This window comes from Hydractinia symbiolongicarpus, chromosome 5, assembly GCF_029227915.1.
Source record: "Hydractinia symbiolongicarpus strain clone_291-10 chromosome 5, HSymV2.1, whole genome shotgun sequence".
In the NCBI taxonomy this organism is placed as follows: domain Eukaryota; kingdom Metazoa; phylum Cnidaria; class Hydrozoa; order Anthoathecata; family Hydractiniidae; genus Hydractinia; species Hydractinia symbiolongicarpus.
In genome coordinates this window covers 25,990,544-26,003,639 of record NC_079879.1, presented here as the reverse complement: position 1 = coordinate 26,003,639, position 13,096 = coordinate 25,990,544, and the positions used below count along the sequence as shown (strand labels likewise).

The window sequence follows — 13,096 nt, the reverse complement described above, 5'->3', positions numbered from 1 at the left end:
CATATTTTGTTGTATTTATAAAATTGGTACAAATAAGTTATTTCTAAGACTTTTTATCGCGAACAATGCCTGTGATACGAGTATGGACTCTTGTAAACTCAAAATAATAAGTCCACTCTTTCATTTATTTACAGAATTTATCAAAATTCTTTTATCCTTGCTTTACTCACAAAGTAAACGCCTTTGTTCTTGAATTTATTAGGAAATTTGCACCCTTGTCTAATATCTGGGCGTTAATAAAACGCCACACAACTAGTTGCAAAACGTACATAATTTTGCTGCACCAAAAGATCATGAAAAAACTCACAACACAAGAAATTTGACACTTTTCACAGTAATTATTTCAGCTTTTTTCATAAATAAATCCTGAATTAAAACTTTTTCCAAGTCACGTATGCAATTAATATAATGGTCAAACACGTTTCCAGAGCTTTTTGTCTCTTTTTTAAACCAGGATTGCGCGACAAAAGAAACCTAAATCCGTCCCGTCATCTTCGTATAAAAAAAGACAAAGAATCCTGGTAACGAGGTTGCATGATTGTATCCTACTTCCCTGCATATAAACTCACCCTGTTTAAAAGTCCATAGGCTTGTACCCGGGTTTCCATAAAATTAGTTAAACAATTTTTTTCTCTTTTTACAAATTTTTTCATTACATACCTAGTTTTTTTTAGATAATGTTTTTGTCCTTTAATACCATTTTGACACGGAACCTCCAACTATTTCCTCTTTTGTTTTGACTTTTTTCACAAACAATAGTTCTCATTCCCCCTTAAGTTTGATATACAGAAGCAAAAACGCGCAACTTCCTTCGGAACATGACTATGGGCCTTTATTCAAGAGCGTTTTCAAATTTAAAGTTTTAAAATCGACAAAAATTCAGATTAAAACACATAACCTTCTATAAGTGGGAATAGGTGCAAGAAAAACTATAGCGCTTCTTTCGATTTTCTTTCTTATCCGTTTCGTATAGAAAATATCTTATGTAAAATATATAATAAAGTTATTACCTTTTTAAACTAAGTTGAAAATGCATTTAAAATGTACACCGACCTGCTATATACATTATGTTTTCGTGTATCTATGACATGAAATATATATACAAATATGTCTGGACGTAAAAACATAAGAAAAACGTCTGTTTAGAACATACAATCGTACGTACGGATACCACCTCAGTGTTGCATGAAAATAAACCGACATGGTTTCTTCACCTTTCTTCCCGACATGCATTTGTGCGCTTTTTTGTGGTTTTTTTGTGCGTGCATGTGGCGGCTTAACAGCTAAGACGTTCCAAAAATAAAATAAAAACAAAATCTCAAATGACGGATTGGCTGCTTGAAATTTGAATTCACCAATAAGAACTCGTTGTGCTAGATGTTTTGAAAACAAGTTTAAAAACGAATTTAAAGCCTTATATTAGAAAAAGAAGTCTTCCGAGTCTTCTGAATAAGGTTAAAAACCGAAACAAGAAACTGAAATTTCATTTCTCACATAAACCGTCATTAAAAATGATTTTGCATTCTTTCATTTTTGTTATAAAACGGCGCCCAATTCAATCTATTGCATAGTTTTGGAGACGTTATACGTCCACGAATGACACATATATTAGCTACCTGACTATTTATAAAATGACTGCCATGAAGTGGGGTAGCTTGATGTAGCAGAATAGTTTGTATTGTAATGTTGTGTATTGTAACTTTCAGGATAAAATGCAGGATAATTCAAATCACCTGGAGACGGTGAGGGCATATATCCTGATCGATTGCCACAATAGGATAAACAGCCTGCAGTTTGACCATTGTGCACGAGAACAGGAACTTGTCGTTGATATAACCAATCGTATGGAGGTGGGCGAGCACGATTTTCAAGAGTTTGTTTTTTACATTTGTATCTTTTGTTTTGGAACCAAATTTTTACCTAAATGAAATGAATTAATGTCAAGGTATAGGACTAGAAAAGATTATTCGATTACTAGGGAAAGCATCAAAGTTTAATTTTAAAAAGATGGAAATGTATAAAGCATTTTCATTAGGTGCATGTGCAAAGAAATATAAACAAATAAAGAGTGAGTCATACATCCTGAAAATAAAAAATATGTTTGGTTGAGTAAAAAAATTACATCAAGCGGTAATGATATCATCAGATATCGAAAGTGTTTTTTTTTTAGCCTCGATAATCCAGGTTTGTTTACCTTTAGTTATACACTTCAAAAAATTAGACAACCCACTCGAACCGCCCATCTCAGCTGCGTAGAATGATTATATCAAACTTGTTACAAGACAAAAAACTTAAAATGGTTTGAAGAAAACAATTTACCTGCGTTGGTGTCAAATTTAATTTGCTAGCCATTTGATCCCTCTCAGATGCAGACAAATATTTTTGCTCTTTAAATTTTTTTTCCAACTCCATAACTTGTGATTGGGAAAATAAAATTCTAGGTTTCTTTCTTAATTTACCGGTAGTCGGAACTTGTTGGTTCATCGTATCTGCCGTAGAATGCATATTTTCCGTTGCCGTGGTATTAAACTCAGATTTCTGTGTTGTTAATGCGCCGTTCAAAGGGTCACCTGTGAAATAAACACAACTCAAACCATCATTCTTTATATACAATACCTAACCACAAATTCGACCATGATTCACAAAAGACATTTTTCGGTGTCATGTTACACAAAATAATAATGGCAGATGCCAAAAATAATGATAAAAAATACCAGAGATGTGAAAAAATTCACCAAGAACCTCAGACAGCATTTTTGTGCTCCTTTCTCACCAGAAACTCTCACTCTTTAAAATTCTGTCCTTTTCTGTACGTCCATTTAATTGAAAACCGTGACGTCATAGAGAAATTTCTCATTTGTTTGTATTTGTTGTTTATTTTTAAGCTTTATATTTTTTGTTTACTTAGTTGTTATTGTCTTTGTTTTCTTACTTTTTTTAGCTTTTAAATCTTTTTATCTTATGGTGTCTCTCATTCAAATGAAATTTTCAGTGAGATTTTGTGACGCCATCTAACCTTTTTCTTGAAAAAGATATGCACAAATTATTTTTCTAAAAAAAATTAAAATGTTGTTTGAAAGCATTGATTTAAGTTTTTTTAAAAAAATCCCGCCAAATGTAACAGCTGTGTTACTAATTCTGTATTTTAACTAGCTAAGTACTGAAATTTGACGTAATATTCTTAGTCTTGTCGCGTTCATTTTAAAGTTTTTTCTAATGATGGTCCTTGATAAATTACAAGAAAACATAAAAGCGACTTCAACAATCTAATGATGATGTGGTCTCCACTTGGTCAAAACAACTTTGCAGGAAATATCAACTTAACGAAAAAAATGAATATTACAAACAACAACAAACAATTTGTTGTCAGTCAGACAGTTATGTATATTGCTAGAAGACAGTTATGTTAGTTTCAGCGTTTGTTTATATCGAAATTTACCACAACGCTAAAAAATATGGACCTCTATAAAACAAAACAAATAAAAACTATGGAATATATAACGCAAGAACGAAAATTGCTTTACGAAATTGTAGATGTCCTTGCAGTGTCATTTCGTGTTATATTTACATCAGTACATACTGTGATACATTTATTTCAAGAATATTTTCCAAACGAGAAGGAAATATATTTAAAGCTAAAGCTAAAAAAATTTGCTCCACGGCTTTTAATTTTTATTACTAGCGTAAGCCCGTCGAAAGATCACTCTTTGTTACTAACAGATGGTAGTCATTGATGATGGTAGTCATTGGCTCTAGACAGATGGTTAGAAATAGTGTTGTAAATTATTTTGCTATACTCATAAAAGTTATAAAATCCAATAAAAATATGAATAAAAATCATATTTTAACCTTACCATTTTCAAATAAATTAAAATATATGAAATTTAAATTCTGAGACGTCAATTCTGATCCATACATATCTATCATTGCTCTTTGTAAAAATACTTCTGTGGATAAGAAAGGATTTGTTTAGCTATTGTAGTGTACTCTTCAATCTCTTGTCTAAATCCAATACGTAGAAATAAGTTTGTTTATACTGTGTTCACTGGATTCACACGTTTATGTTTGGATTATGGCTAGCCATCAATTATGGATATAGATGGGCACAAAGGTTGAAAATTTGACTTTTCTGGGATATAGAGCACGAAAAAGTTCATGTTTTGTCTTATTTGCTCATAAGAATTCTTTGTGTTTTTGTTTATTCACTTTTTCATTGTTTAATTTTTTGCATTTTTGTGTTTTTGTAGTTTGTTCAATTTTTTTTGTATTTTTTCGCAAGCTTGACACGTTTATGAAATTGTGGTCTCCCTTTTCTCGAGATTGTTTTGTTTACGTTTTGAAGAACGGTCCGTTATTTTGCAATATATCATGAGATATTTTTGAGTATATCTAACCAACTCAAAAACAACATTCTTGAGGTTAGTAAGGCTGCAAAATGCCTCGATTACTTAAATAGGATCAAATTTAATTCATACCTAGGGTTATTATACAATGTGGGACAAAACATGAGATCATTTCTCTAATGGAAACGTATCCTCCCAATTCCAACTTTAAAAATGACAGACCTACTGTCTCTTTCTTTTCAAATCGGGTTAGGGAGTAAGTACTTCGCAAATAATTTCAAAAAACTTGAATTTTTTCTAATATTAAGGTTATTGTCATTCCTTTGAAACCTTCTTTTTAATTGTGTAAATAGATTAGAAAGGAAAATATCCTCCTGTCTTAATTCACTTGCCTTCTATATTTATTATAAATTATAAAATTAGAAAGAAATATTAAAATTACTGTTAATAGGTAATAAAAATAAGGAACAGAAAAAGGACTTAATGATGCGATTGAAAGGGAACTCAGAACGACTCAAAAATGCATGTCTGACCAACATAAACAATATCTCAAATATTCTTGTCCTTAAGCGATGTGAAAAAACAAAAACAAAATAAAACGCTAACCAAAAACAAACAAAAAAGCTTGATCTCCACATTTTTAATCCTGGCGGCAAGTTTTTCATGAAAATAACCTCATGTTGCAAGAAAAACAAAGTTTTGCGTTATTGAGAATCTTTTATACTTATCTGCGTGAGAATATTGACCTTCCAAAACCAAAACTGCCGCCAAAATAAAATTCGCAAAAATACCAGGCCACTTTCTTAACACAAGAGCGACATCAAGTTGTTTTTGCAACATAGGAGCTCGTCTCTGCAAAGCTCGCGTCGGCCGATGACGACGAAAGTTGATATCCCGTCACACACTGCATAAGACGTCGAATAGTCGGAAATATGACGTAATTATAAACAAAGCAAAAGAGTCACAAAATTTGGGAAGCGTACGTCAACATGAATTGTTTTGGTTCTTGCGTACTCATCAACGTCATTTTTTATTTGATCAGACAGTTTTTCCCACGACGTCTTTAAAATATTTTGAATAATTTTTCGTCCGACAGATGACACGGAAAAACATGTATTTTACGTAAATGCTCTTTGTGTGGACCAACGCACTTATGTAATAGAAATATAACTATATTTAAAAATGACCTTGTATTCATAAAGAGATATTACACGTCCGCTTTCACTGTTCTTAATTCCGTATTTGTGCTTTTGTGAAACAGCAAAGATGCTTAATGATGTATTTCTAGGCATTTCTCACATTCCGTCTAAAAACTTTTATTACTTGCCAAAAGCGGGAATGGCTGAAAAAACTAATTCACCAACACCCATCCATTCTACAACATTTTCAGGAGACGAATAAAAAAACCTTACGCGTACTAAGTAGAATATAACAACAAATGCGCAAATAAGCGTTTAAGCAGCATCTGTATTTTTGCAAGTACTTCAGCTGCTCCTGCAAGAGCATCAGCTAACGATGGCTATTAGAAAAAAATTATTGTGTTAATCCCAACGATAAATATAACATGTACCAAAAATACTCATGTGTTGAGAAAAATTGACCAAAAGCTTATGATTCTCACGCTGGAAATCACATTGCGCAATTTTTAGAAAAACATTGGAACCTTGGAGTTAAGCTTGGGTCATTTGTATCTTGACAGTGTTCTTTCATGGGAATATTTTGATGTAACATTCCTTTGATACCGATCTGTCAAAAAAAAATTGGCAAAATTTCAAGCAAAATTTTATAGGGTGCGTTTGTTGTCATTAGTTTCTGACTAAATTTTGCTGCCCAGCTGTCTTCTTTTTGATTGGCTGAAAAGAATGTACTATCTTTTAATAAGTACAGTTATGACAGGGTTATAAAAACCTTTTTTATAAACTTGTGGAATTCAATACCAAATTATAGTTCTTTTTCCAGACATTTTCCACGAATATTTATTGCAAAATTATAAAATTGTTTACGTTAAATACGCGCCTCTTTTTAAAAAAACACTTATTTCCTATAGGCTAAAAAATGGTGAATGCCCTCTTTAATCTATCCCCTCATAACCCCTCCTATTACCTACAAACAATTTTTAATTGATTTTTTTTTGTTCGGTTGTAGGAGCTAGTTGGAAATTATGCAGTATTGGTAAAACAAAAGCAATTTTTTGAAGTCTGGTTAAGAAGAACAATTCAATTTCATTGCTTTTTTCTTTTGGACCTGCTTTTGATTAAGTTCAAGAAAAATCAATGTGTAAGACTTAAAAAGAATAACATAGCTAATGTATTTAAAAATAAATTGTCGTTAATTTATTTAATGCCACCATTGGTGTTTTTTAAACAAAGGTCGGTCCCCAAATTAGACCAAAATAAAATGGGAGAATTTAAATTAAAAGGAAAGAGTGGAACTCTTCGTACTTCTTCGTGAAAAACGTATAGATAAATTAGAAGAGACACAACCTAAGAGAAGAAGAAATATCGGCATCATTAGTTAAATTTTTTAACCATGTATCAACAATTTCAAAATAACAAGTTTATTACAACTATCGATAATTTTTAGCTGAGTCATGGTTAGGTATTAAATTCTTAAGCTGAAATATTACCTAATATTAATGACACATCTTCTCAGAACTCTCACTAACATTGTAATTTTCTAAACTATCTTCGCATTCACACACAATACTTGAATTTGATTTTTTGGTAAATTTTAGAAGATGCATGTGATCTTACAAGTGACAAGCCAACAGGTACACTCTCTTCAAAATATAACATACCAATTGTACTACAAATGTTTTGTTGAAAAGAAGCTATTTTCTAGAAGTATAATAATTAACTTTTCCGAACGCAACTTTAAAAAATAATACGTAACTCAAAAAACTAAAATTTTGGATAGAAGTTAGGAAAATCTTTCACGACGTTTCTTACATAATAAAATGTGTACTGATTCGAAGTCTTCTCTTGTTATTTTTTTGGAAATATAGCAAAATCTGAAAAGCAACTATCGATCTGTATTTTATTTAACTGCCAGAGGCTTGGGGATGAGCATAAAATTTGGTATTCGAATCGCCACACCCATATAAAATAAAGGAAACATGCACCTTCTTTTCAAGTGTTTTTATCAACGTTACGTGAGTCATGCAGTAAAAATTATCTTGTTGGCTGGAAGATATAGAAGCATCACGAGAACTTTGTGGTCCATACACAAGCAAGTAAATTGTGACTAAATGATCAAGAAATTGTTTGAACCCTAATTTGACAGCATCTATATGTCGGTCTCGTAATTTTTTTTTATTTCGGAAAATATTTTGCATCAATTTATTTTTTCGTGCAGAATGAATTTTAACAATCACGATTAAAACAGAACGCAATTTAAAATGAATCTTTCACGCCCAGTTTTATATGACTTTTGAAACGAGAGTTCACCGAGAAGAGAATTCATAGACACGTTATGAGAACGATTTCTTTTCAACTGTATTAGTTTGTTTCTCTCAGCATGGTTATTGGGATGTCATAAAAAAGTTGTCATTTCTTGAAAATTATTTCACACATTCTTAACAACATTCCTAAACTTTTTTCCCGCCAGTACAATGTTTTTTATTTAAAAAAAAATTCACCAAGAACCAGAAGAAGAAAATTAAATGTTTCATAGCTAAATATTGAACAAGATTGCTGACAAATGAAAATATAATAACGCACATTTTAACTATAACGTGGATGGCTATCATATATTTGTGCAGTTGACGAAAAGCATGCGAAGTAAAATAAATAATTTGTTCTTTAAAACCAACAGTTCAGTAAAGTAAACAAGAAATTAGAAGAAGAAATGATTCATGCAAGAAAAAATGATACATTTTCAACAACTGACCATTTCCGCCCTGTTAAAATTTTGCGTGATGATAATTGACAGAACAACAACATTGTAATAAACAAACAACAAACAACAACAACAAACAACAAAAATATCAAACACATAACTCAAAACATTTAGATATTTGCCAAGCAGCGCAGAAATAACACTCTATGTAACATATTGATTTTATTTGATTGGTTGGTTGGTTGACCAATGCGCACGCGCCAAAACTGGAGCAAGAAAACTAACACCTATTCAAAACAATACAGTCGAGACGAAATAAAGAAATCTTACTGGTTTCGTTTGGTTGGACGAAAACATGCCTCGCATTTTCCGCTTTACGTTCTGCCTCAGCTACCATACAACTTAACTCTTCATACCCTCTACTAGTGACGTCTGCATGTGATAAATCTTTGATCTCAAAATTAAAACTTGCTTCCCTATTGTCGTAATGGCTCGCTCTATGCCGACTTAAATGTTCGTCGTGCAAGCGAGTCTCGTATTCTTTTGTCGTTCGCCTGTCGCCATAGCTGTACATTGGTGCTGAGGCACAAAAGTTGAGGCCTTGTGTACTAAAACTAACTGTCACCGCGATACGATTTTCGTAGGAAACGTCGGTGTTTTCTTCACGTCTATTTAAAATATCGTCGACAAGAAACGACGACGTAACAACTGCCATGCTATCTAATGAATTTCTTGGATCCATATTATTCCTTTATATTTTTAATTGAAATACTTCGAAGTCGTTTTAGTCAAATTTTAACAGAGAAAAGAAAGAACTAATTTTCAAAGATTTTTAACCCTAAAAAGAAAACAACACCAGTTTTACCATCACTTCAATAAAAGTGAGTCTTGAGAGAACACTGTTGTTAATTTAAACTGAAAAGTACATTTAAACTTGGAATTTTGTTAATTAGTAAATATTTTTCCAGAAAGTGATTGGTAGACAAGCTAGCATCAAAACATTACAAGTTCTTACAACACGTGTTTCAAATCATCGGAGTACTTGTAAAAGAGAACTATGAAATTCTTTGTTTATAGTAAAACCTTGAACTTTTAATATCATAACACAACAACACCAAATAAACAAACTTCACTCAATGCTTGCTCTTAACAGACGACTCTCAAGGAGAGGTCAGCCATTTCGCGCATATATATACCATGCCTTTATTAGCCAAACTATATACAGTTTCGCTTGCAATTATATTGGTCTTGATTATTCAGAATTCTTTCACGTAATAAAAGTGTGTTTAGAAGTAGCTATACATATATACATGCAATCTGAGCGTCAGAAAGAATTTTTGACCGCAAGAAGAAGTCCCTGCTTTTTTCACACAGAAGAAAAGATGAGAAACATTTCAACTATTTCAATATTCAAAATTCTCAACAATCAAAATTTCCAAACCAACGTCTGAAATTTTAGGATTAATTTGATGAGCAGTGCTTACGTCAGCACTTTTATAAAAAGTATCAATGAAGTAATTTTTAATTGTTTTTAACAGTTATAAGTGATCCACTTCGTTCCAGTCCTCGTTAATTACATCTCGTTAATAAATTTATTAATATTAATTAATATTAATTATTATTAATGACAAAATTGAGGTATTTGTTCAGTCACAACTTTGGAACACCATGTGACTGACTGCGTATCACGCGTTTTTAATTGCTTAGTTTAATTAGAATGTACTTTTCATACGCTGCGTAATTGGAATAATTACTGGCTTTCCGAAACTGTTGAAGATCACACAATTATAGGCGTACACTATTACTACATATAGTGAACAATCTGTGACATCAGATCTGAATGAGCGAGTATCACTTGAATACTCAAGACTCTTTTCCTTCACGCCTAGTGAAACCGGGCAAAAATATAAATATGAAACTAAATAAGCATAAAATCTAAAAAAAGGCTAGGAAAGATTGAATTGGAGATTTTTGGTTTGTGAGAACGTTCCCTAAATTAATGAGAAAATTCATAATGTATGAGAGACCTTAAATTAATGAGAAAAGTTATAATGTGTACAAAACCTTACAAGTCTCCACCTCTTCTTCAAATCAAAAGTGTTTTATTTGAAAGCTGTAGAAAACTCACTCACTTACTCAAAAGTTATGAGAAACTCACTTACTTTTTTCAAGTGTGATCGAAGAATTACTTTTTAACTTCGTTTAACATAAAGTTTCCACAGGGTAAGAGCTTGTGATTTAAGATGGTATCATTTTTGGCCTCTGTTTGGATGAACGAGATATTCACTGAAATAATGCGTAATAAGGTTAGTAAATGATTTTTCGATACTGTTGTCAGCATAGAAATCATTGGCGAATATTGTGGCCCAGCTTATCGACACGCTTGTAGCCAATTAAATTTCTTGTAATAATAACAAATGTTACGGCTTTAGGTTTTGCAATGCTAGCCCAAATAACGCTTCATGGTTTAATATTTTTCATTGACTTTTTTTACCGACTAAACACTTTTACCAACTTTTACTCAACTAAGTTTTTTTACCAATTCTTAGTTTTCCTTTCATAGAAACCAAAATACTTAATACAAAAATTAAATATTTTCGAATTACCACTTTAGTTGAAATTGTTATACGAATATCGTAATTTGTTAAATTCCCTTGTACATAATTTATGTTTTATATCTTACAAATTCAGCAAGTATTTTCAAGTCGGTAAAAAGTGACTAAATTTCATACAAGTGACTAACATTTTTTTTTTTAAAGAAATGCTTCACGGAAAAAGTATTCTCTTTTGAAAAGTATTTTAAAAATGAAAATTACCCCAACGTCAATAACTAAAATGGCAAAATGTTACGATATACCACCGGAGTATTTGTGCCAGACACTCTTCTGAGCCTCAATGTTCGAAATTTCTTTAACTATAAAATTACGAGTCGTTACAATGCAAAAAAAGTAAAAATGCAAAAAAATTGACAGTGACAGAAACATTTTGTCCGACGAAATATGTCTTTCCAACAAAGCTGAAATATTTTTTTTCAATTTTTAACATTTTACGCACTTTTTGCGCAGCTACTTAATACGACACGATACGAGAAAAATGCTTGAGGATACTTTATCGATCGTACAGGGTGGTGGACGTACAGGGTGGTGAAACTTATATTAGTTGTCACTCACTGGCATTTAGTGTCTCCATAAAAGCTTTTTGTTGTCTATTGTAGCATTATGCACAATGATCCCGCTTTTAAATCTCCTTGAGTTTAACTTTGATCTAGGGATGACAATGTTTAGCATTTTGCTGACAGCTTTTGTAACGAACTCCCTTGGTTACACGTTTTACAGCATTTAAAGTAGCACTTTTTTCATTGAACAATGGGCCTCGTACAGAAATAGAAAAAATCAGAGAACTAATCCATTGTCGTCTATTTTGGTGCTAAATTGCGATGTTAAATCGATTGCATTCCTATTTTAAAATGTGTTTTATTAAAAAATAAAGAAAAAAATGTTGACGAAGTGACAAAATTGATGATAAATGACAGGGAAAAATATTGCATACATGCATGACGCCGGTAAGTAATTTACAAAACAAATAAACCAATACGAATAAAACAAAGACATGAGTCTGTATTTGCTCAGGGGTGGTATAGAAAACACGAAGGTTAATACAGCTATGCAAATTCTCTTTTTCTCCAGCTCACAACATATTCGGTTGGTATAAATGTTTCAAATTTCTTTTGACAAAGCATAAAGAAAATATGAAGTCAAGTTATGAATGACATGGCGCCTAATCAATTAGTCAATACAATGAAGTGCTACTTAAACAAAACATTAAAAAAGCAAATGAATGAATGTATTTTATATGTTTTATATCTTGTACAAAATATACCAGAAAAATAATTTTACTTGTATATTTCATTAAAATTTTTTTGGTAACACAACACTTCCGCTTCTGTATTGCACGGTAATTTCGCCAAATTCTTTTTTTAGCAAAAGCTTTTTTTATTGCAAAATGCATGGCCTAACTCAAGTTAAAACATGATGTTGAGAACTAGAATGTTTTCATGTCATCGTTTCAAGAGTGTGCGGACAGGTTTGCCTACTTTAATTCTTCAATTCTAACTTTGTTATTAGCTCCTTTTTAACAGTAAATATTTTAAAATTAAGTTTATGTGGTTTAAAATTGAAAGTCAGAAATAAATATTAAAAGTTAATAACAAAAGCTAATTTTTTACCTTTTAAGAAGGTCTCTACTTTTCCCATTTCTTCCAAAAGATGCATAAATATATTCTGCGTGCTCATAGTGGACTTTCCAGTTAAAATAATATCTACTTTGCAGGTAAATACGTGTTTTTAAGTTATGACCAACTTTAATTAGACAGCAAAGTCTATTTAGCTAAAGTGTCTCATTGATAAACAAAATCTTTTCAACCGAAAGATTTCAAAACGTCAAACCACACTGTCTCAAATTCTTCACTCTCTTAATCTGTATCAAAAATAAATATAAGAATAAATAAATAAATAATAAAAATAGTCGCTTTGTATTGAAAGGAAGTTCCAGGCAACAACAAAGATGTGAACTGTCCATCAAACTCGCAGTGAGTTGAATTCATAAAAACGTTTTGAAAATGTTGTACAGGAGACAAGGGGGAGGGGGGTTTAAAGCTTAAGCAAATCTACTGTGTACATAGATATCTTGTTTTAACAAAAGTAGTACAAACTTTATTCAGTAAAACAAATGTATTTATTTAATACCATCACAAAAAACACACAAGGAGGAGACTCATCATTATCACTTTCCTCCCTTTCAAATAAGATTCTATTTCTTTAAATAGATTTTTCTAATTTAATTTTTATGATTTTAATTTTGTATGCAAATATTGGCGTGGTCTTAGTAGGGTGATGTTTAAGTAATAAATTAAACAA

General features: G+C 31.5%; 1 protein-coding gene across 3 annotated transcripts; it reads right to left on the bottom strand.

Moving 5' to 3' along the window:
- Positions 1-938: 938 nt before the first annotated feature.
- Positions 939-12,783, bottom strand: LOC130645687 (homeobox protein Nkx-2.5-like). 3 transcript variants are annotated; one of them, XM_057451761.1, is made up of 4 exons: positions 3,855-4,267; positions 2,715-3,752; positions 2,320-2,570; positions 939-1,920 (listed from the first exon to the last, which is right to left on the bottom strand). In XM_057451761.1, exons 2-4 carry the CDS (start codon positions 2,752-2,754, stop codon positions 1,621-1,623), a joined length of 591 nt encoding a protein of 196 aa, XP_057307744.1. In that variant the 5' UTR covers positions 2,755-3,752; positions 3,855-4,267; the 3' UTR covers positions 939-1,620. The 3 variants fall into 3 exon arrangements, with proteins under 3 accessions (XP_057307744.1, XP_057307743.1, XP_057307742.1); XM_057451760.1 differs by lacking the exons at positions 2,715-3,752; positions 3,855-4,267 and adding an exon at positions 12,406-12,783; XM_057451759.1 differs by lacking the exon at positions 2,715-3,752.
- Positions 12,784-13,096: the final 313 nt, after the last annotated feature.

What these genes read in the sequence shown, in the direction of transcription:
- LOC130645687 (XM_057451759.1), bottom strand. Translation starts at nt 3,927, where the DNA reads ATGATAGATATGTATGGATCAGAATTGACGTCTCAGAATTTAAATTTC. An exon ending in TTTTAATTTATTTGAAAATG is followed by an intron (nt 2,571 to 3,854) that starts GTAAGGTTAAAA and finishes TTTATTTCACAG; the next exon opens with GTGACCCTTTGAACGGCGCA. An exon ending in TAAATTTGACACCAACGCAG is followed by an intron (nt 1,921 to 2,319) that starts GTAAATTGTTTT and finishes CATTTCATTTAG; the next exon opens with GTAAAAATTTGGTTCCAAAA.